At 41.0% G+C, this 23657-nt stretch overlaps 1 protein-coding gene across 4 annotated transcripts in view; it reads left to right on the top strand.

Moving 5' to 3' along the window:
- USP13 (ubiquitin specific peptidase 13) overlaps positions 1-23412 on the top strand; it is a 48936-nt gene extending 25524 nt beyond the window's left edge. The window contains exons 7-21 of one of the 4 annotated variants that reach the window (XM_033068272.2): positions 2584-2678; positions 4285-4472; positions 5833-5904; positions 6161-6254; positions 9358-9483; positions 10729-10882; positions 12128-12302; positions 12688-12776; positions 13136-13258; positions 14652-14678; positions 15373-15516; positions 16496-16662; positions 17155-17317; positions 18893-18977; positions 19599-23412. In XM_033068272.2, the coding sequence (XP_032924163.1) occupies positions 2584-2678; positions 4285-4472; positions 5833-5904; positions 6161-6254; positions 9358-9483; positions 10729-10882; positions 12128-12302; positions 12688-12776; positions 13136-13258; positions 14652-14678; positions 15373-15516; positions 16496-16662; positions 17155-17317; positions 18893-18977; positions 19599-19692 (1796 nt within the window). In that variant the 3' untranslated portion in view covers positions 19693-23412. Of the gene's footprint in view, positions 1-2583; positions 2679-4284; positions 4473-5832; positions 5905-6160; positions 6255-9357; positions 9484-10728; positions 10883-12127; positions 12303-12687; positions 12777-13135; positions 13259-14651; positions 14679-15372; positions 15517-15599; positions 16663-17154; positions 17318-18892; positions 18978-19598 lie in introns of those variants that run through there. The other 3 variants (XM_033068273.2, XR_004418817.1, XM_033068274.2) reach the window with 3 other exon arrangements.
- The last annotated feature ends 245 nt before the right edge of the window (positions 23413-23657 follow it).

Genomic DNA, 23657 nt, shown 5'->3' with positions numbered 1-23657 from the left:
TGTTTGGAATAGATTGAAGCATGGAATGGGGCACTGGCACTGGGAAACCCCTTGTAACTGGTGCTTGAAGGAGTTGCTTTGTAGATGCTAATCTTAGCAGTTGTCAGATATTTTGAGGGGATCCTGAGCCACTTCTTTCTTTAGGGACAGTGTTACCATTACCTGTTACCCCCTTAAGTAGGAAGGAGAGATGTCTGCACAGCCAGAACACATGCATATCTTGAGCTGTGGAAGAAAAGGAAGTTAAGTAGCATTTACATTTTCATAAAATAATATAAAACATAATGACTATTATCAGGAAAAAGTTTTCCACCCAGGGGATGGTTGGGCACTGGAAAAATATCCCCAGGGAAGTGGTCACAGCACCAAGCCCAAGTTCAAAATGTATTTGGGCAACACTGTCAGGCCCATGGGGGGATTGTTTTGTGTGTCCTGCACAGGGCCAAGGGACTGAATGATACTGATGGATCCCTTGATTTTTTCCTCAGTTTAATAATATTCTGTGTTGCCTGTCTCAGGTTGATCTTGGTGCGTTTTCCACTCCTCCCTTTTCCCCCTTTCTCACTCTAATGACACCAGGTCCTTGTGTGTCACCTTTGCTGACTTGTCTACATTCCTTGTCTGCTGCTGTATGACAGCACTGCAGATTTGTGTTTGGCAGACCTTTATCTTCTGTCTTTGATTTTTTGAAACAAGTGAATTCTGTCTTTTCCCCATAAACTTAAGCTACACAGCACGAAGTACTGAAGCATAGCACAAGCTGGGCTTGAGCAGAACATTAGTCTTGTGTTCCATTTCTGCTGCTCTGGCCCAGTAGTCCCAGATTATTTGCTCTCTGCAGTTGTCAGAGCAGAGGGAAAACAACATCAAAAGCTTCCACACTGAAAGCAGTCACTCAAGCTCAGTTGCTGTGTAATCTCACTCCATCAGGTGTTTGAACTTTTTGGGATCTTCAGGCTGTGCTGTGACCTCAGCAGAATACTATGGGAATGCTGTGATGCCATGTGTGTGGATGAGCAGTCATGTCTTCTGGGTGCATTTGCTACCACACAGTGGAATTCCAGCAGATGGGCAGCTCCAGCCACACACATGCCAGAAAGGTCACGGGCACCAGTGTTCATGGGGCATCTGATGGCAGATCAGCAGCTGGCAGCACAGCTCAGAGCACAGCTCCCTGCTCAGAGAGGTTTTCCACAGGGTTGCTCAATGATAAAAGTCACTGTTTGAGTTCTTGGCTAACCTTCAATCTATCATTTGGTACTAGCAGACTTGAGGGGAATGCCTTTTGTTAAAGGGGATGGACTGAGTCAGAACCAGGAGGGGCTGGGATAAGGACCCTCCAGAAGTGATACTTGTGCTGTGAACAGCCTTTATCTGTGCTCCTGCTATCTCCTCCTGAGGTTGTTTCCCTTCCTCTCTCCTGGCTAAACTTTCTCTGTCAGCCTGGGTCTGGTCTTATGGAGCACTGTGAGAAACTGCTGGGATGAAGGAAACTTGCCTGAGGGAAATGCAGGGAGATGGCACAGGGGTTCTGGGTTTTGGCATGAGGAGACACCAAAGCAGTCATTGACTACAGAGATGGAGACCTGATCACAGAAAAGATGGAAGGCCTGCTCAAGTGTTACAAGTGCATGTCTTACCACTTTTAGCCTTGGATGATGCCTGCAGCTTTATTGTTATTTGCTGAAGTAGGTGAAACCTCCTCTGAGCTCAGTGTCATTATAGGACTTGCTTGGTAAACTCTAAAAAGAATGCTTTTACTCTTATTTTTTTGTCCTTCTTTTTGATTTATTAAACTTGGTTTCATATTGAAAAATTCATCATTAGAGATACTACTTCCCTTCACAGTCTGAGCTTTGCCCTGCCAGAACGTTTATGGCCTTTTACTTAAGGCTATAAAGGCCTATCATAGAGAACTGAAATCTAAATCTCTCATACAATAAAGCAAGACACCTCACTCAGAAAACCAGCCTTTCTCCCTTACCACAAGGTTTGATTAATCTTGGAAGTCCAGTCTCGTGGTGTGTAATCAAAAAAAACCCCTCTTTATTCTAATAATTTCTCTGTTCTTCCTGCATCTCTGTGTGAAAAGGGCAAAAGAGGATTTCTTAAACTGTACTAAAAATTAAAATACTATTGTCAATAGAGAGTTGGTTTGATGTACTCACAGCTTTAATGGGTCTGTCTGTATCTAGTAGCTCTACAAAAATTAATAATCTCTTGTTGTCATGTTAAAAATGTGGGCTGGATGCATATCTGAGAACTTTGCATGCTCTGCTCCTTGCTTTCCCTACAAATTTCTAACTTTGAGGAGAGGAAATACTGTGATCCCTTTAAATGGTTTTAGGTTTAATACTGTGGAGGCATATAATTTATTCTGAGGAGAGTGCTTGAGGTGATTGTGTTGATATTTCCTGAGCTATGTTGTGTCCGTGCACTTCTCTGCTGGCCAGAACCAAACTTGGAGAATATAAACAGGAAATTTTGTATAGGCAGTCCTGTGCTGACACTGCAATGTTGGTAAACAAAGAGAAGGGATAACATTTGATACTGGGGCTCACTGGTTTCTCTCTGCCTTTGCAGATGTCTATTCCTTTGATGAAGAGGAGCCGGTTTTAGATCCACATATAGCAAAACATTTGGCACACTTTGGAATTGATATGCTGCAGATGCAAGTGGTAGGAAATCCATCTTTGATTCAGCTTGTTGTTCACTTGTTTGTTCACCTGGGGTTGGGAGAGAAACAGGAGGAGAACAACACTTATAGCTTATTTGTGATTCCTTCAGACTGTTACAACAATATTCAGTTCTGTAAAATTCAGCCAGCTAATCTGAGGATTATTGTCTGAGTTCTGAGTAAACCATTGTTCTCAAATCCAGAAGGTCCCTTCTGAAAGAGGTACCTTGTAGTCTTTAGTTTACATTTTTTACTTTTCCTGTATGATGTACCATTTGTGTTCAAGATTAAGAACCTCATTCAATTAGAGAAGAATGTCTGGAATATTAAATTACAGCGAGTGAAGGAAAGCCTATTGCATGTGTAAACAGATACAATTCAGAAGCAAAAAGAAGCTAAGCAATGGATAAGTTAAAAAGTGGCTGAAAGTTCTTTATGTAAATTTCAGTATAGATTTTGTCAATAAATACATTAGAAAATGAGAAAAATTCATTCTCTCAGGTCTAGAAAACAGCATAGTCAAAGGTGTGACATGCTAGAAAGGGACTGGGGAAAAAAGGATTCTCTGTGTGTGTCTGTATTAGTAAAGAAGTACTTTTAATTACTTATGGATGTTGATTCCAGTTCTCTTTAAATGATGTAAGAAATCAGAATAGGACATCCTTAAAAAGGCAGGTGTGGTTTTTGTGGTTGTGTTGGTTTTTTGTTTGGTTTGATTTGTTGTTTTTTGATATTATTTTTTTAACCCAAGCATATAACCTAGTGTCACTACCACAACAGAGCATGAAAATGTTAGAAAGGAAAAAAACCTACTACTGGTTAAGTGTAGTTCATTGTCCAAGTGGTGAGAAAAGGATAATAATTGAAATAATAGAGAAGAGTTAGAATGTGTTTTCAAAAGTCTTCATAATACTAATAATATTTTTGGTATACTAATGTCCTTGCCAGGATCATGAATAAAAAGTTTATTTTATCCAAATCATTCTGGAAAGCCTGTTTTACTCAGAAGCCTTGAAAACCTAGTCTTAACTGTTGCAAAGGTTTCACCTCTGGTCTTTGGTCTGTGCAATTCTTTGAGAAGTGGCAGAGTAGTGGCAGCAGTAAATGACACTGTAGTGACCTGCACCTACAGGCTGAAGGCTGAGTGTAAAGGGGAGAAACTTCAATGTCACAAATTATTGGCTTTTACCATTTGAAAGAAGGGAAGAGTTCTTGGATCTGCAGCTTTTCAGGTGGTTTGTTTGTTATAAGCAGCTTCTACAGCAGCAGCTGTTCCTGGCCATTACAAATGGAATAGGAAACCTGAAAAAATGCAGTGTTTGATGCTGAGGCCTGAGAGAAATGAAGCTCCCAGCTGGGACTGAGGTCACGACTGGGAGCACTCAAAGAGCCAGTGGCTGTGCTAAAGAGCTAAGGGTGTACTGGAGGAACAAACCACTGCCTTTCTGACCTTCATCTTGCCCTACATGCAGGATTTACGTCCCCTTGCCCATTGATTTGGCTCTTCCTTTCTTGGAGTGTAGCTCACAAAGTTGGTGGTGATGATGGCAGCAGCATAATTATGGCAGAAGTTAAAGAGACTAAGATGAAAATCTTACTGCTTTCAGACAGAGAATGGGCTAAGAGATAATGACATAAAGCCAAGAGTCTCAGAATGGGAAGTGATTCAGGAAGCTGGTGTGAAGCTCAAGCCTATGTATGGCCCAGGATACACTGGCATGAAGAACCTGGGAAATAGCTGCTACCTCAATGCTGTCATGCAAGCCATTTTCAGCATCCCAGAGTTCCAGCGAGCGTAAGTAGCTCCAAACTACTTCTTGTCACTAGCTGCTGCATTCATCCATTTGTGGTTTTTCTAAGAAAAGTGTTATTTTAATTTTTGTCTCACCTGCAAACAGGACTCTTTCAGTCAGTTCAGTGGCTGCTTGGAGGATTTAGTGATTATTTTGGTCTGTTCTGGAAACACAAAATCCAATCTGTCTTCAAAATAAAAACTTAGTGTCTCAACTTCAGTGCTGGGAAATCATATATCACCTTGTAAATTTGATGTCTCAGTTCTGCTTTTTATATACAGAGGCACCTATCCCTATTTACCTGGGTATCATCAGTATCACATTAGGGGGGTTGTACTGGCCCAGGCCAGTATCACTGCAGGAGTCATTCTGTGCTCCAGTGTGATCTGTGCCAAAAACTGGCACAAACATGTTGATATTGACCCATGCTAGTGAAAAACACTGCACCTGTTGCATACAGGTCTGGCTAAGGGGCAGAGGCACATTTTAATTTTAATTAGAATTTAAAAAAAAAATGACAAGAATAGTGTAAATGTATTCTTCCACTGAATAATTGAGAGTAGAAGGACAGAAGCACAACAGAAAGATATTAAATACTCCCAACTGATCAAAACTGAACACATCACTCCTGGGAGAGAAGCCTTTTTATAAAGTCTGTGGTTTGAAATAAAATTTAGAGTACTCTTTCCTTCCAAAGCAGCAATAGTGTATGTGCTGGAAGTGGAACTTTTAGATTTTGGAAAGCCTCCCTGGTTTTCATGTTAGAAATAACATTCTGGAGAAGAAGAGAGAGAAGACTCGTATTTATTTTCTTTGTTAGCCATATAGAGTACAGTCTGTAGATTCATTAAGTGCCAGAGATTTTTGATGAGAGAGGGACAAGCACCATGGCCATACCTACCCAACCTGTTTTTTCTTGTGCTCAAGGGCAGCAATGCTCAGAGTGCTGCTGAATGCTTCACTTTCCAGCAGGCTGGCTAGAACAGTGTTTCCCTCAGTGTTATCAGAATTGCTTCTCTTGTGAAACTCAATAGAAACATTCTTTTTACATATTTTGGTCCTGATACAAACCTGAATTTACTTGAATTTACAACGTGGTTGGGAGTAGAAAGTAAGCTGGTTCTCAGCTCTGAGGTTTTGACCAACAGTATCCTGCAACTTTTGCAAGATTAAGGAATAGAATGTAAATTTCAGATGAACAACACAGCCATATTCTTTATAGCAAGAAGCTTCCAAGTAAACCTCAATGTCCATTTTTAAATTTCTTTACAATTATTTTTGCATGACAGAAGCACTCATTGGTGTAGATTGAATAATTAAACTGCAATATTTGAATGTTTCTGCTTTGTTCTTGCTGGCCAGGTATGTGGGAAACCTTCCACGAATATTTGACTACTCCCCTCTTGATCCAACACAAGATTTCAACACTCAGATGTAAGTGACATTTCTCAGTTATTTACTTGGTCAGGTTAAATAGAATCTAACTGATTGGCAGGGCAAAAGAACACTTTTTCATGAGATCAGAAGTGAGATATGGGAGAATGAGAAGATTTGATCACTTAGTTGCAGGCAGTGATGGTTCATCAAGGAGTCAAAAGCAGTAAACTTCTTTTTTTTTTTGCTTGAAATAAGTCTTCTTTTCTGTTTTTCTCACATGTTTGTTTCCACCCCACCACTTTCTTCCTTACAGGGCTAAACTGGGACATGGGCTCCTTTCAGGCCAATATTCTAAGCCCCCCATGAAATCTGAGCTCATTGAGCAGGTGATGAAAGAAGAACACAAGGTATTTGCCTGAGTTTGTACAGCCTGGTAACTAGGTAAAAGTGATATCCTGAGAAAAGGGAACAGGTGCTGGGCATTGAGGATCCAGCATGGATGGGATGCTTAGCAAGGTGGAATGTGCAGATTACTAAGTCAGGGATAAATTAGTCAGGCACTATTTGTGCAGTGCATCAAAGCAAGCACTAGTTCTGCTGATAAAGTGCTCTGCTGCAAATGTTGTGCAAATGTTCACAGAACTTGCAACCATGGTTTATCTTCTCTGGGCAACAACAACAAAAATGTTATGCAGAGAGTCCTGGAAGCAAACTTCTAAACCCTCTTTAAATTTTTGAAAGAATGAAGAATTGTTTCCAGGAAGTGTCTGACAATACTCCACTTGATTTCAGGAGGAGCTGTCTAGATAATGCAAGATTAGCTGGTGCTGGAGATGGAGGGGCCATGGAGAGCCACAGGAGTAATAATGCATGTTTCTGCCACAGAGGGATGGTGGTGGTTGCCATAGAAGTAGATATTTCCTCTACCTTCATCTGTCAATTACTGACATAGGAATTTCTCCTGAAATCAGACTGCCAATAAGATTTTGGACAGACAGAGCATCTGGTACAGAGTAGTTTGCATGATCTGGAAGTCATGTGTTTCCCAAGGAATTGCTTTGTACAGTGGCAATTCACTGTTTTGGAACAGCAAATGAATTCTGCTTGTTCCCATTAAGTAAAGTTCAAGACTACTCAGCACTCCCCTGAGACAAAGGAGTAGTGGGACAGATCTCAGCAAATGCCATACATTGAATTATGTGTACTGACTGACCTGCTTTCCTAAATACACACAGGATGTGACTGGAAAATACTGTGCTGGAAAGTCATGGATCTGAATCCTTGGAATAAAACTACACCTCCATGTTTAACTCAGCAGCCACTATTAGATGAGATATTGAGAACTCTTTAATGACAGTTTAAAAAAACTCTGTCAGGTTGTAGTAGGCATCTACTGACAGTTCACTTTAATGAAGCTGGAGTTACATGCACAAAGTTACTTATCAAGCAATTCAGAGCATATATTAGGATTTGAAACAGCTTTTACAGCTTTTGTTGCTTGTTGTATTGATGATTTATTTACAGAAAAAGTCAGATATAGATATTTTCTCTATTCCTTCACTCTTGGAATATAAATCTATGATTTTTTCAAGTTGAGGATGCTTTTCTTGTTGTTGTTTGTGTAGCATTTTGGCATTAAATGTTTTAAAGTGCTTCTGCTTTGTGTCTATAATATAAATTATTCATTTTACTTTTATTCCTTTACTTTTTTTCCCTTTCTACATGCAAAATTCTCAATCTTTTTGAACCTTTGGAATTCATCCAAAGTTTTGGGGAATTGTTGCCTGTAAAAGCATTCATATGAGATCTGCAATGGTCCAGCACAATCTATATTTAGCTAAACTGTTTTGCAACTGTTGATGGGGAAAGTATGCCAGGTATTCTGTAAATATTCGCGGTGTTGTGGAGTTGAAATTTTTCACCACAGAAGTTTAGCCTGGAAATGGCAGAATTTTTCTTGGACCCACTTTAGGATTACAAAGAGGTTGAATGCCTAAAGGGTCATCAGCCAGGGCTTGGTTTTCTGCTTAGAGCTTTAACATTTCTTCTGATCTATTGTGGGGTTTTTTTTTGTTTCCCCTTTTATTCTGCTTGAGGTGACAATGCAAGATTCAATCCTTTTTTTGCACACTGCCACACATGGCTTGTTTCTCCTCTTCCTGCTCAAGTGGCTGAGTACAAAGTGTATAGGTGGAAACAAGGCTTGATTCCAGCTCACTGCATTGTACAGCAGGGCAAATGTGCCTTGTTCTTGCTTCTGTCATAGGAAGAAGTTTGGGATGTTGTAATGTGAGCTGCTTTATGCCCTTCTCTCCCCAGCCCTAGTTTTGATGAAAGGCAGTTGAGGACACTGATGGGCACATAACCCAGGATGCACAAATCCCTAGAGCACCTCTGTCCAAGCAATGCTGAGACTCTGTCTCTTGATGGGAGCCTTTAAGGATCATCTTAGCCTGATGTGGTTGGTGGTGTACTGCCAAAAATTGAAAAAGCTTCTAAAAGAATCTGCTTCTGATTTCAGTGGGTCAAAGAATACTGCATCCTGGTAAAACAAAAGCATTTACTCCTCTAGTGTGTATTTTATATGGCCTCCATTTCATGCTGCTTATTCTATTTTTATTTTCATATGACAGTGCAAGTGTTGTAAGGAATGAGATTGGCTGAGGTTTTAACAGCCTCTTCAGAGCTCCTAAAGATTATACTTTTGCTTGCATTGTCCAGAAAATTATTTGGTTTCATGGATGGCAAAGGCAAATCTGAGAAATAGATTCTGATCCCTTCAAAAATGTTATTTAAAAGGCATAATAGCTAGTGTTGTCTTGAGGATCTGGAATGGTTGGAGAGGTTCTTAAAGTGGTATAAAGGATTAGAAAGTCAAAACCAGGGCTGTCTTGGAAGGCAGAGATTTTCTAGTTTAGGGCAGTCTCCTCCTGATGTAACTGAATGGCCAAAGGCAGTAAGTTACGGTTTTTCAACATGACCAACACCTGGAAATTGCAAATTCATGTCTGCTCTTGACAACCCCCCTGGGAATGCATGCTGCACACATTAGTTGTTCTCTGCTTGGTTCTGCACAGCTCTCTGGAAAGGTTTTGTCCTGAGGAAAGCTGCCAGCTGATGCACCAGAGTGCTTCAGTGCTCTGGCACAGGGTTCTGAAAGCAATATCATATGTTATGTAACAGTGTAGGCTCTCAGACTTTCTGAAAACTACTAACCTTTAAAAACCTCCAGTAATCTCTTTAAAATGCCAATTGCCAAAGGACAGGTAGAGTGAGTGCTGTGGGAACTAAGCAATAAAACATATTCTAACCACCACCCCCTGCCCACCAAAATCTTGTTTCAGGACCCTTCTCATTTTTATAAAAATGGAAGAATAGGTGAAATGGAAACTATCATTCCTCCAGTGCCAGAAATGGGCCATAGATAGATTTAGTGGAGTAATTTTGAGATATTTGGTCCATGATTGAATAAAAATCACTTCTTAAAAGGTTTTTCTCTCTTTTATTTAGCCTCAACACAATGGAATATCTCCTCGAATGTTCAAGGCTTTTATAAGTAAAGGCCACCCAGAATTTTCATCTAATAGACAACAAGATGCACAGGAATTTTTCCTACATCTTATAAATCTAGTAGAGGTGAGAAAATCTGAATTGCTGCTTCTTTTTCTGGTTATATTAGACAATAAAGGCAAACCTGTTACATGAGGGGGCTCATTCTTTAGTTATATTATTTTTAGCCTGACGTGGGACTAAATAAAATGTATTTTGTTTTAGAAACCTTTGCTTCCTTAATTCTTCCTCTTCTTTACTTCAGACTCTTGCATGACCATGAACAGGGCCAGTGATGCTGCTAACAAATATAAAGAGGTCAAGCATCATTGTACAGAAAATAAGACTCATAAACATATATGATCTTTTAAATTGTTTTTCCTGTTTACCATATTGAAGTGTGTCATGGAATATTAATGAATTGGGTATTGTGATTATTATTGTTATTGTTCCAAATTCATATAATTGTTGGGAGAAAATTAATTACCCTGTCCAGCTGTTTTACAAATCCCAGCTATGTGTTACTGAATCATGGGAGGAAGGATTCCCCTGCTGAAGGCAGAGTGGCTGTTGAATATTTCTGTATAAAGCTTTCGTTCCACCAAGCTCCAGCTCAGTGCTCTGTGTAAAGGAATCATACTGTGAATTTTAATGCTGTCTTTCTAAAAAGGAATTTACAAATACATGCAGTTTTGATGTAAAGCATTTCTTGTTTACCCTTCCTCCCTCGTTTTCCCATTTTCCCCAAGAATCAAGGCTATTTATTCATGTGTTCAGTCTCTAGATGAAGTTACTCACATTTGTATGCATAATGTTCCACATCCTTAAATGCATGTACTGATTATAGGGTGGTTAGAAGAGACTTTTCTGTTTCTTGCCTGATAACAGACATTAACATGAGCAACAAAGAGGAGGTATATTATTTGCATGACATTCCCATCTGGATAATGAGCTACAAGTTGCTTGTTCTGTTTCAGTGCAGATTCAGAGTGGTAGGAGCAATTCTGTTTGCTGAGAGGATGCTCCATGTTATTTATCTGAGCTTTCTGTCTTTACTGTAACTTGCCAGCTTCCTACCTTCTGTTCTTGACTCAGGTTCTTGGGGTGCATACCCTGCAAGTTCCTGTGTGTAGAAAGATGCTGCTGTGGGTGTAGCAATTGTGGACTTCAGCGGTTTTCTCTGTAGGTGCCAGAGCTCTGCACGCACTCCAGTGTGAGCTGAGCTGCCAGATCAGTGTCTTTGTGCTTGCCTTAAAACAACCAGCAGCCTTTGGGTTTTCTGGTCATTTTAATGATGGCCACAGAAGTGATTTGGTGTAATATTCCTTTCAGAGGAACCCTGTGGGTTCGGAAAACCCCAGCGATGTTTTCCGGTTCCTGGTGGAGGAGCGCACACAGTGCTGCCAGTCCAGGAAGGTGCGCTACACGGAGAGGGTGGACTACATCATGCAGCTGCCTGTGGCCATGGAGGCAGCAACAAACAAAGGTAAAGGAGCAAACTGCTCTGCTTGACCCAGGGATTTGCCACTTTGTTCTCAGAGATCCCCACCAGCACTGAATTTCCTTTGTCCTGGAAGTGAAACTTCTGTGAAAACTTCTTCGTTATAAAAAAGGAACTGAACATCTAATGAATATCTTTTAAAAACACACACAAAAAAACCCCAAACCAAAATAACCAAAACTCAAATCTGCTTTCTATTCTTCGGCAGCAGATTATAAGATGTAATATGGCAATAGAGAATAGGGGTGGGTATAAGGTAGTTTGTCATCTATAAATCTAAAATACACAATTTGGATGTTCTGGGCTTTAGAGGAGGAGGGAAGGAGAGTGACATGTTGGATGTTGATTTAATAAGCAGGATTGTTTTTCTCTTGCCTGTGAAAAGCATCCTTGTTTTTAAAGGAGAAAATGACCAAGGAGGCTTGAAGACCTGGGAGCAGGAGGTTGTGGTTGCATCTGCAGTCAGTGGTGAAGAGCCTTGCAGAATAAATGTATGCTTGAGGTAGAAGTGAAGGGGACATCACAGGAACATGAAAGGAGATGTGCCTCTGATTTCCTACATAATCTGAACATTTAAAATATTTTAAAACCAGAAGGTTCTATTTTGATTGTTTGATGAGATCCTCTGAAATACCTTAAGGCAGAGAATTCTGCTTACTTTTTATCTAGCCTACAACTCCTTGCACTGGACAAGAAGTTTAGGAGAACTTTGTGTTCTTTGTTCATCAGTTTTGGTGATGACTCCATTGCTTATAAAAGAACATGTTATTTCCAGGTAATGACTCAGGAGACAGATTAGTTTGTGAATTTACCATATGGCACTGCTCAGCTTGCCAGTGTCAAGACTTTTTCTAGCTCATGCATAGTCCTGGCCTGTCTGAAAAATCAGATGACACAGATAGACAGCAATAGCTTTCCAACTCAGATTGAACTCTGATAAAGTGAGTGGCATTACTGTTCACATAGGATTTTGGCTGTCATGGCAAAGTTTTCATTGCCTCTGTCCTGGTATTTTCAGTTCTGTGTTGTCACCCTGAACAGAAACCTTATAGATGTGGCTCTAAGTGTAGCTCAGTGCAGACAAAAAGATTTGATGTCTGGTTAAAAACATGTAAAACTTTTATTGCTAAGTAGATTTTTGCATTTCTAAAACTTGCAGAAATAAGCCTGATGAGGAGCACATAGCCATGACAATGTTCATTAGCTTCTAGTGTTGTGTGTATTTCCCAGATGAATTAATTGCCTATGAATTGAAGAGGAGAGAAGCAGAAGCTGCAAGGAGACCTCTGCCAGAGCTGGTCCGTGCCAAGATCCCATTTAGAGCATGTCTGCAGGCCTTTTCTGAACCAAGCAATGTAGAGGATTTCTGGAGCAGTGCCCTTCAAGCAAAATCTGCAGGAGTTAAGTAAGTGTGTGTCTAGCTGCCTGTTAAAAACTGTGCTCTGTGCTTATCTTGCTACATGAGCATGGTGCAGAGAGAAACACAAAAGCACAAAAGCACAGTGAGCTCTGGCATCACATTAGTGTTGGGGCTCATCAAGGTGATGTGCAGCTCAAGCCTTGCAAGAGTTGTAATGATGAACTGAGCGGAAATTAATTGTTCTCAATGGTCAGACTCCAAGAAGTGATGCAGTCTGGTTGTTGAGAGCTTGAACTTTAAATGCTTGTAGGGTTGGATCCTTTGTATCAACAAGTGGTAGCTCATCTCTGTGTGCATGAGGAACTGAGATCTGTGCTGCTGGGGATTCTGTTGTCTGATTTCAATAATTTGTGTTTCTTGTCCTTCCCAGGACTTCCCGTTTTGCTTCTTTTCCTGAGTACTTAGTGGTGCAGATAAAGAAATTCACCTTTGGCCTTGACTGGATACCCAAAAAGCTTGGTATGTGCTTGTTTTACTTACCTTTCTATCTGAGATAATTAATAAGATGTGCACACTTGTAGTGAGAACCTGACTCAAGTCTTAAGTCTGTACTGTGAAGATCCTAATAGAATCTTCTTCCCTTTTGAAACAAATTTAACCAATCCATCAGGTCTGTGGAGTTAAAACACAGTTTCATGTAATCTGAGCTAGTTAAATTGTGCTTTGAAGTTCCAAATTTCTCAAATAACTCTTTTCAGAAAGAGAATCCTGGCTGTTCCTGTACCTTGAGTGCCAAAGTCCCCTCTCTGAAGGGTAGGTTGCACCATAAGGTCGTTTTGCTGGCTGCAGAAGCTCAGCCCATCTCTCTGCTCTTGTAGATGTTTCTATAGACATGCCAGATTTCCTGGATATCAGTCACCTTCGGGCCAGGGGCCTCCAGCCAGGAGAAGAGGAACTCCCAGACATTGCTCCTCCCATTGTCATTCCTGATGACCCAAAAGGTATTTACTGATTTATTCTCCTCTGTATTCCCCTTTCCTTCTACCACACAGGGATTCTCTTTAATCTTCACTGTTTGGAACTATGAACAAAAACCCATCTCTGTTCTTCTGTGATTGAAGACTGTTACAACACCCCACAGCCTTTCTTCCTCCCTGTTGGACAAACCTAGTTCTTCCAGCTTTTCTGTTTTGGGGATTTATTATAGAATTAGAGTGTTTTGGATTGGAAGGGATCTTAAAGATTATCTAGTTCCAACCCCCTTGCCATGGGTAGGGAGACCTTTCCCTAGAGGGTTTGGTGGTGGATGGTGCTGTCCTTGACTCTCTCCAGAAAACCTTCAGTGCATGTCCATGACTCCCCTGGAGTAAATCACTGTGCACTTCCCAGGTCCTGCACATTACAACAATACTCAATACACAAAGGACTACAGTTCAAGAGAGCAGCTTTCCAGGCATAGACTAAAACTCTAAATTTTATTAATTTTAGAAATACAAGAATTGTTAGGCCCTAGCAGCTGTGCCTGCATGCACAGTCCTCTTCCCTGGATGTACATGGGCTGCACAGCTCACTAAAAAATGCTCTGTCTCAAGGAGAAGATGGCAAACAGCTCACTATAATGTTTGTGGAGCAGAAAGAAGGAGGAGTGATTAAAATGCTATGGTGTATTTTTTTCTTAAATATTGTTTCTTTTATGCTAAAGTTCAGAAACAAGAATATTAATATATCCCCCTTCTTTATTCCCTGGGTTTCCCTGGAGAATAAAATAGTTTACAGCAAGTAAAATCATGTTTTTATGGTGTGACCTTAAACCGAGGTGGTTACACTTTCCCCCACATGGCTGAAGTCTGAGTGACTATTTAACACAAAGCCAGTTATGAAACTTCTGTCATGACATGAGTGCCCCTCTTTGCTTGGATATTTATAATAATATTTATAATACCATGCTGTATGTATGTGAAAGAAACCTAGTACCTGGAATTGTGTGCAGAGCAAGGATATGACAATCTTCAATTCTCTAAAGGTTTTAATTCCATCTCTTAGCTATGTAAGTTCCTCAGAGAGACCTGTGCCTTCTTATCCTCTTGCTGAATGGACTGACCTAGTTTTAGTGTAAATGCATGGGTGATGGTACTTTGTTTATAAGAGTCTTTCTTAGGCCAGTCAGCTTTATTTCCTGCTGGTTTATAGTATCAGTGACACTTTGCTCTGAACTGAGAGAAATATCCCTGCTCTAATTCATGGCAAAACCATCTGGGAAGTAGGGATGAAACTTCCCTGTCTCCATGAGGTCAAATATTTCTGTGAGTTTAAAAACATGGAATTGTTTTATACATATGGATCTCCTTCATATAAGCTCTTTTCCCTGTTTTTTTTCCCACTGCTGATTTTCAGATCACATGGCGAACCATTTCGTGGAGTGTACGTATCTCATTTTTCTACTGCTTAAAAAATTGTTATGCTTTTGCTCAGCTGATGGCTTCTCTCTCCTCATAGAGATGCATGAAGCCTTGCCCTGCATGCTTCCAAATAAAAGCTGATTTCTGTGCTTGTTCAGTGTTTACTTCCATGTGTGCAGGACTCTCTTGGAGAGTTAGTATAGCCAGAATATGAGCTCCTCTTCAGGAGGATCTTGCAGTTCTGGGGGTCACAGCCACTTGATGCTTGCTCCCTGTGCACTCTGATCTCACATAAAGCTGTCTGACCCTGTCATCCAGAGGCTGTCAGATCTGTTATTTCTTTGACCTGCAAGATCCTGCTTTTGAGAGGTGCTTGGTTTTGGCTGCCATCTCTAGCTGAGCTCAGCACTTGACTTCCTCACCCCTTGAAATCCAGTGCTGAGGTATTTTAAAATAAATAAAGTCATGTATGAATTCATCAAGATTTAATGATCGATGTGGGGATCTGTGTCCCTACTGAGACAAAAGATTATCAGTAAGTGCATAACAACTGCTGTAATGCTTTGTACAAGGCTGTTTTCTGATGGGTGTGGGTTTATTGAAGTGCTAAACCAAATCCAAGCAATATGTAATGTATGGCACCATGAGTAACAACAAGAAATATAATACAATGGATGAAATTAGGCTTTTATGTTTTAGAAGGTCCTTTCTTGTAGCCCTAGATATTGATGAGTCTTCAGTTATGCAGCTGGCAGAGATGGGCTTTCCTTTGGAAGCATGTCGGAAAGCTGTGTACTATACTGGCAACCTGGGTGCTGAAGTGGCTTTCAACTGGATCATTGCACACATGGAAGAACCAGGTCAGTGACTTGAGGGTGTAAGTTAAACTCAGCTCCTGGTTGTGGATTTTGGCAGTCAGTAGAAATTTTATGATGTGTGACAGAGAAACAACGGCCCCCCTTCCCCACCTGGGAAACCTGGAGGTGTGAGTGAATTTTCCTAAGCTGCTCCTGGGATGTGCAGATCTTGACCATTATGTGGTATCCTCTGCCTAGAAGAAGACAACAAACTAAGCTACACCAGAAGTCCTGTCCTCACCACTGGTGTGGGCCAGCTCTGTTTCCACCCTTTGGCTAGGTCCGTGCTGCTAAGGGGGAAGCTGACTTGTGACCAAGTGTAAGTACCAAGAATCCTGTGGTCTGGATGCTTTTCTTCCATATCAGCCTTCTCTAGCTCAGGCTGGAGCATTCATGCCATACTTGGGCTGTCTAGTGATGGATAGGGCTGCTAGATGTTCTTCACTTCCTGTGTTTCATCCATGCAAAGTTTGGACTCATGATTCAGCACTGAGTGCATCTGAGCACTCCCTTGCCAGGAAACTCCAGATTTGGTTGAGTTCACGCTTCACCATGAGCTTTTGTGTTGCTTGTGTAAATGGGGAATGAGTTTCACTTGGGCTTAGCAGGCATTTTCAGATATGGAATCAGTTCATTTTACATCTATGCACTGGGTTGTCTATAATCCTGATGCCATCATTGCTTCCATACCAATCTCTGCTGCTTTCCTGCAGTTGTTTCACTTCTGCAAGTTATGTGCCAAGTTATTCCAGTCTACTCAGTATGAGCATATTGCACCTAGATATTTTGTAATGTGCACATTCACTTTGTTGTTTTTAAGGCTTTCCACACATCTAAGTCTGAATTTAGTTGCCAGTGAAATGAACTTAAATTGATTTCAGGACTGCTTTTGAGATCCTGTGTGTTGTTTGTTTGTGTTTGTTGTTGGCTTTCCAGTTAAGTGAGGCAAAAGAAGGAACTGATGAATGTTTGTTTGTTCCAGACTTCGCTGAGCCATTGGTCACACCTGCATTTGGAGAAGTTGCTTCCAGTGGGGCAGCTGCTTTAGGAGCTGTAGGGCTAGATAACCAGCCCCCTGAAGAGATGGTTGCAATAATCATTTCCATGGGATTCCAAAGGAATCTGGCGATTCAGGCGCTGAAGGCAACAGTGAGTTCATGGTTTATTGGTGGCACTGGGGTTTTGTTTTGTCTTCTGTGATTTGTGCATGTGTGTGCTCAGATGCCTTTGAAATGTGTACAAAAATCCAATTAGTGGGTGATGAGCCTGGAACTATCCTGGCCAAGTGTGGGATGCCTGACTTCTCTGGAGTGGGGAAGGGGTTTGTGTGTTTCACTGGAATGGTAAAGTGTGAAAGGCAGTGAGGAAAACTTACCTGTTGAAAAATAACCTGGATGCCTGGAGACTATGTGTCTGCAAGATAAGAACCTGGGGCAGTGGGTCTTAGCTGTGGGATTATTTCTTTTCCATATGTCAAGCTTTTGCAGAGTGCTTGCTGGATACTATTTCCCAGGGAGGTAGAGGTATCTTAGAATTTTTAAGTGCTGTAAACATACTCCTTACTCTGTTCAAAGGCTGATGAGTGGCAGTGTGATGTTGGAGAGTGTGTTAAAGGCTGCTCTTTTGATGTTTGACTGGCAGAACAATAACTTGGAGCGTGCACTGGAGTGGATCTTCAGCCACCCTGACCCTGAGGAAGAAAGTGACCCTTCTTTGGACACGATGGATATGGAGAACAATGCTAATGCCAATATCCTTGCAGACACAGGCTCTGAGGGACCCAGGATCAAAGATGGCCCTGGAAGTAAGTTCTGCCTCACTTGGACCTGGCTGTCATTTTGTTGTGTCACACCCACTCTGTTCATAGAGCTCCTTCCTGTTTTGAAAGTGGTTATTGTGGGTGTTTTTGGACATGATCCAGACAATTTACTTCCAGTCTTGTTTCTGGGGCTGAATCCAACTCAGTGGGCTGCTGAGCTCTGTGGGCTGTGTTTGCTCAGAAAACTCTCCTTGAGCTCACTAACCCAAGCCCAAAGTTTCTTGCTACCAGAGCACGCAAGTCTCTCCTGGCATAGGTTTACTTTTTGTTCTGTTGCTATAAGATAAAATTCAAAGAAAAGCTAGAATACTTAAATCTTCAGAGGCTGAACATCCTAAAGACAACACTGCTGTTACAGACCACCTGAGTTTGTGTCTTCCTGTGGTCTGCTGGCCGATTTGATAATCCCTTCAACCAAGTCCTTATTCACAATACCACAGGTATAGTTGGTGTCCTGCATGTTTTGTTGTCTTCTGGTTGAGATCCTCTGTCATACTGCTGCTAAATAAACCACAAGATGGGGCTAATGTACAGCAGGCAAAGCTGAGAAGAACCTCCTGGAGGTGTCACAGCACTGGAGTGGTGATGCTAAGGATGTCACAGGAAGTTTTTTGAAGGTGACCAATTCTAATACCTGTAGTATGTTCTAAACTTCTACCTCTGATCTTGAATGTAAAGATCTTAGGGAAAAAAATTACCAGACAATTTGATTTTTCTGTCTCTGGTTGCTACTGTTATATTAACTTTATAAATATCAACCTTAAGTCTTTTGGAGACATGGGAAACATTGATTATCACTAGGTTAAAAAAAAACCCCAAACTTGGAATAATTATTTTTTGTGGTACTTAACCTTTATAGACTGAGACCCTTTACTGAGTGCCTGAAATCCTGATAACAACATGATTCTGTAAAATGGCTTCAGAAAGCCTTCTCCAGCAAAATCCAGGCCCATGTCCTTATGCAATATCCTGAAAGAAGATACCCTTTTCTTTTAGTGGGGATTCAGGTGAATAGCATGAATGGGTGGGGATCAAGAACCAGTGCTAAGTTCTCCAGAGACTTTAGGCATAAAATTTGTTTTTGTTTTTGTTTTTTTTTGTTAAAGGAAGAGCTTTCTTTCCTGCCCTCTCTTCTATGGGCTGCTGAATACAAACTTCTGTGTTTTTGTATTTATAGAAGGTCTGTGATCACATGCACGGATATAGCTAATTTGTGTGCAGAATGAACTCCCTGTTGGGCACTTTGTATGGTACTCTCTGTCAACTGGGAATGAATCTGCTGTTTTCTTTCCTAGTAGGGGCTGTGATCACAGCCCTGCTGTATGTGCACAGGTCTCTGTGGCTTTGATTTGGATTGGTCTGATGTTTGACAGTGACTCTGAGCCACTAGTTAAGTTTGGAACATGCTACAGTGTTAACAGAAACTGAGTTTGGGGATGCAGAGTCTGAGTTGGGAGTGCTTAGCTGCTTCTCCAGTATTAGAAACAACATTTTCCCTGGAGTCATATTGCAGTGGTAGCAGTAAAGGACTTAGGGTACCATTTATATTTCTTTAAACAGGGTATGAGCTCTTTGGGTTCATCAGCCACATGGGAACATCCACGATGAGTGGCCACTACGTTTGTCACCTCAGAAAGGAAGGAAGGTGAGTCTGCTGGGGGAGACACACAGGGTGAGAAAATGTTTGATTTGAAGCATCTGTACAGAGCAGGGCACGCTCATGGCAGACAACGTGGGCTGTTACCATCTGTAGGTTTCCCACCAAAAAAATGAAAATTATCACAGAGTCAGTTCTGGTCCCACTGAAGTCTATGGTGAAATGCACCATTGGCTCTCCTGTGCTTGCCATTCCAAATCTCTGTTCAGTCTGGGGCACTGGTTCTGTATCTGGCTTAGTTTATCTGAGCTCTCCCCAGCTTCCTTTTGTTGCCCATCAATAGAAACCCATGAACTATGGACTGATACCAGTGTTGCTGGTACTGTGGTGCTGGTTTTGACTGTGGTTTTGAGATAGTCCCATTATTTGACATTGGGAATCCCTGATTTCCCTTCATTTGAGCTGTAACTACACGTGCCACTGCGCATCCCTCCTCCTTTTCAATTCCTGACTCTGCCAGCTGGCTCTGCTGTTTCTCTGATCCTTTGTTTTCGTTGCAATGCCTAATTTTAGATTTAAACTCTTTGAGATTTGGGTCTGAGAAGTCCCTGATAAACCTGTGGTGATTTTTATACTCATGGAATGTCATCAATCTTGTTTTCCTTTCAGATGGGTGATCTACAACGACCTTAGAGTCTGTGCCTCAGAACGACCTCCCAAAGACCTGGGCTACATTTATTTTTACCACAGGATACCAAGTTAGGCCTCAAATCTATCACCTGGCCTTAAGAAGCCATAAGCCTTTTTAACCTGCCCAAAAAAAGCATACAGTAAAAACGTAAAACCAACAAAAGACCCCTTAACCCTTGGACTGCCAAAAAGCAAAGGAAAACATGGGATGTTTATAGTGTACTTACAAACAATCATTTGATGCCGCCTTAAGTGTTAGACGGAAGATTTCTATTAGGTGCTGTATAGAACATTGTTTTAAATTTATACACCTTACAGGCCATGTGGATTTCTGGTGGAATTTGCAGCTAGTGTGTGGAGAATATGGAAGCTTCAGTGTTGAGCAAAAGCAGTTCAGCCCAGCTCCTGCCTGTCCTGTCCGTGCATCCTTTGAAGACCACAAACAAATATTTGTGTCTTTGGTGACTGGGAGCCTGTGTTTTCATCCAGAGTCCAGATCATGTAGAGAAATCATTTGAAGGGAGGGGTTTTGTGGCTGTTCTTCAATGCAGAATGTCTTATTTCAGAGGTTATTTTCAGTGCAGTGAAAAGTCAGCTGAAGTTGTATCTGTTGGAATTCAGTGGAACAGTATTTGATTCGACTTTTCCAGGCATAAGCCTAAGAGACTAATGGAGACAGGAGCAATCTCCTGTCTGCGCCCTCTACATTTTTTGCCAAAGAGAAATTTTATTTTTGCAGACATAGGTTTCTTCATCTTCACTTGAATGTTAATTTTCTAAGTTCCACCAACAGCTTCAGGATTACAGATGGCTAAAAGCAGGAGAGTTTCTGACTATGAAATTAAATGCACACCCTGAGGAAAGGCAAGGCTGTTATTTAAATTCTGTTTTCTTACAGAGGAGGTGAAGAAGGGTCTAATGTCCCATTACATTTATGTCAGGGAAATTTGTATCTAGACCACTCATATTCCATCTGAAATCAACCCACTGACAAAGTACTCACAGTGCAATCCTGCTTTCTGCTAAAGATTGCTTAAATATTGACTTCTATATCTAAGTGGGAGAAATTGCTTAGTAAGTTTGCTGATGTATTGATTTACCCCTCTCTTCCTCCTTGAAAAAATCCAAAACAACAACAACCAACAAGAACAAAAACTAACCAAAAAAAAACCAAACCCTTGAATTGATATTTTTGCTTTCTTTAAACTTGCCAATGCATCAATAATCTTTCTCTTCAAGAGACACCTTCTAAAAGGGGTTTGATATCTCTGGCAGGGATGATGGGGTGGGTAGGCAGGGGCTGGCCTTTCCTGTCTTTTTTTTTTTTTTTTTTTCTTTTGGTGTGTGTTATTTAAGTGTTTTTCACAGGTGGAAGTATGTATGTGGATTTAAAAATTATATTTGAAAACACTCATTCTAGAAAAATTACAATGGTGAATGCAAAACCTTTCATGATTCCAAAAAAATGAAGGAACCCAAAGGTTGGACACTGCTTAGAGGCTGTTGCTGGAGTTGCCTTGTACGATGTTACCAAGCCCTCACAATAAATTACAGCAGTCAAAAAAAACGTTTTTTTTTTGCAGAGTGCAAGAGAGGCAGAGAGGTGTTATTAAATTTTCTCTGCAGGTAATGCCTGCAAGTTTTAATAGCAAAATTCAGGCAGCTACACATTAGAGAAGAGAACCCAAATTGAACATCTGGTTACGAGAAGGGCATTTTAGTTTTTGCAGTGTCTGGGGAAAAATAATTCTCCCTCTGGTCATAAAGCCTCACAGAGAACCAAAAAACCACTGTTGGTATTTTAATCAGGTTTTTATCTTAAAAAATTGTGAGAGAAATTCCAGTGCAATAATTCTGTAGAGTGTAAAGGTGTCTAATTGCTGGGAAAGCTCCCTGCACTTAGAGCTCTTACACACACATTAGTGCAGTGTCCTGGCACATTAATGAGTGGCCCCTGTGAGATTCAGCTGCCTTGTGCTTATTGAGCCACCAGTTCTGGGTGACATAAAAGCTGCCAGTAATTTCCTTCCTTCTTCCAGATTTTGGGTATTTGAGGACTTTACCAGGAAGTGACAGGTTTGAAAATGGGATCAGCAAATTATGCAGTGATACATCTTGTATTTAAAGTGAAAGAGCAAAACTTCTGTATATCTCTGTGTTTTTTCATTCTGGCAGTAGAAAAAGGACAAAAGGCCTTTTCCCCCCCACTTTCTTTAACTTTTCATTCTTTTTTTTTTAATTCCCATGTATATTCCAAGGAAGTTCAACACAACAGCTTCTCTCTTGCCTCATGATCTTAAAGGGCTATTTAGAAACTACCAAGATCTGGTGGCTGCTGCCTTTTATTTAGAAATGTTGTGTAAATAAAAAGGGAGGGCCCTTGGCTGGCTGTGGAAAGTGAATCGGAGCGGCTCAGATCATGGAGTTACTTTCAGTTCATCACTTTGATGTTTTACCTGCCCAAACCACAGTTAGTCAGGGGTGCAGGGAGCAGATTAGGTGAAAGGATCCAGGTTTTCTAAAATGTAGCAGTTAAAAATATGTTAGAAGTTCTTCAGTCAGGTGCTTGAGGAATTACTTTATTCTCTCCCAAAACAGTGGCCTCCCTCCTTTTTTCAAGTGGCTGGTTCACTCATCTCCCTTTGTGATGGGTTTTGTGTGAAGAGCATCATGAACCTGGAGGAACAGGATGTCAACTCCTGACTCCTCAGCCTAATGGAGGGAGAGGAGTTCTGGTGGGTTTGGGATTTTTTTAAACTCCAGCATTGCAGAAGCCCCACTCAAACTGTACTGAAGAGATGGCTGATCTGCCAGGCTGTGCCTGGATGTGCTAAACCAGAGGCACAACCTGGGCACTCCCTGTCTGGGTTCTGGAGGAGCTCCGTGAGCTGGGAGTTTCTGGACAAAAAAGAATGGTGGAAGAAAAATCACTGTGAGCTGTTTGAGACAATCTAACCCAAGAATCATGGCAAGCCAGGACTTGGCAGTAAATAATACTCTTATTTCTCAGACTTATTTTTACTTTTTTTGTATGATACATTTAAGTTAGGAGATAGGAAGGAAGAAAAAACTCAGTAACTTTTCCGTGATTTCCTCTTCTCCTCTCATTCCTAGCAGCATGCTGGATCCAGTAGACTCCTCATTCTGAGTCACAATCTCCAATCTCCAAAATATGTAGACACAAACTCCTATTTAATCTTCCTAGCTAAAATATAATTAGGATAAAAATTAATTTATTCAGAGCTGTGGTTTTAAAATGAGTGTAGATATTTCTGAACTCCAGTCACTTGTAACTCTACTGGGTTCAGTGCATTACCTCTGAGTGACTTTGGTGTAAGTGAAACCCACATCAGCCCAGGTCTGTGATTCAGGCAGCCTCCACCAGGTCCCAACACACATTCAGAATGTGGATGCATCCAGAGCTCATTTGATTTCTTTAGGAACCTCTCCAACAGATTCCTTTTGTTCTCCATCCTGGCAGCAGCCATTTTTACCCTCTTTGCTGTTTTTCATGCATTGGAAGTCTATGCAAAATATGTAACTGGACATTTCATTGTTCTCCCTGTCGCCCTTCCTACCTTAATGGCTGAGATTGGTGTCTGATTTCTACTCACTCTTCAGTGGTTTTACTGTTGTATCCTGGAAGTGTCTGTCCTGGTTTACTTTGCACCATTCAGAGTTGTTTGCTTGAAGCACTGTTAACTTTCTGGAGAGTATTTGTCTGAGATGAGAAAGGCTGTGAATGACATTGTTGCAACTGTTTTAAATTAAAAAGAAATATTCTCACATCTGGTGACTGTGTGGATTCTTGCTTCTTTATTCCTGTCTGCAGAGGAACAGACAGAATGTGTTTTGATGCTGCCTCTCACTCTTTGTGGTCACATTTGGTGTTTTACTTAAAAAAAAACTGTGCAGTGAGGTTTCTGAGAGTCTTGATTTCTTGTGACTCCTGAAATTTGTGTGGATTTAAAAAATAATACCCAAACTCTGAGTGGATATACAACATGGCAAAAAATAGAAAACAGGTTTTAAGTTATA

Source organism: Catharus ustulatus, chromosome 10 (genome assembly GCF_009819885.2).
Source record: "Catharus ustulatus isolate bCatUst1 chromosome 10, bCatUst1.pri.v2, whole genome shotgun sequence".
NCBI classification, from domain to species: domain Eukaryota; kingdom Metazoa; phylum Chordata; class Aves; order Passeriformes; family Turdidae; genus Catharus; species Catharus ustulatus.
Note: the sequence above shows the minus strand (reverse complement) of the source record. Positions and strands in the feature narration are given on the sequence as shown.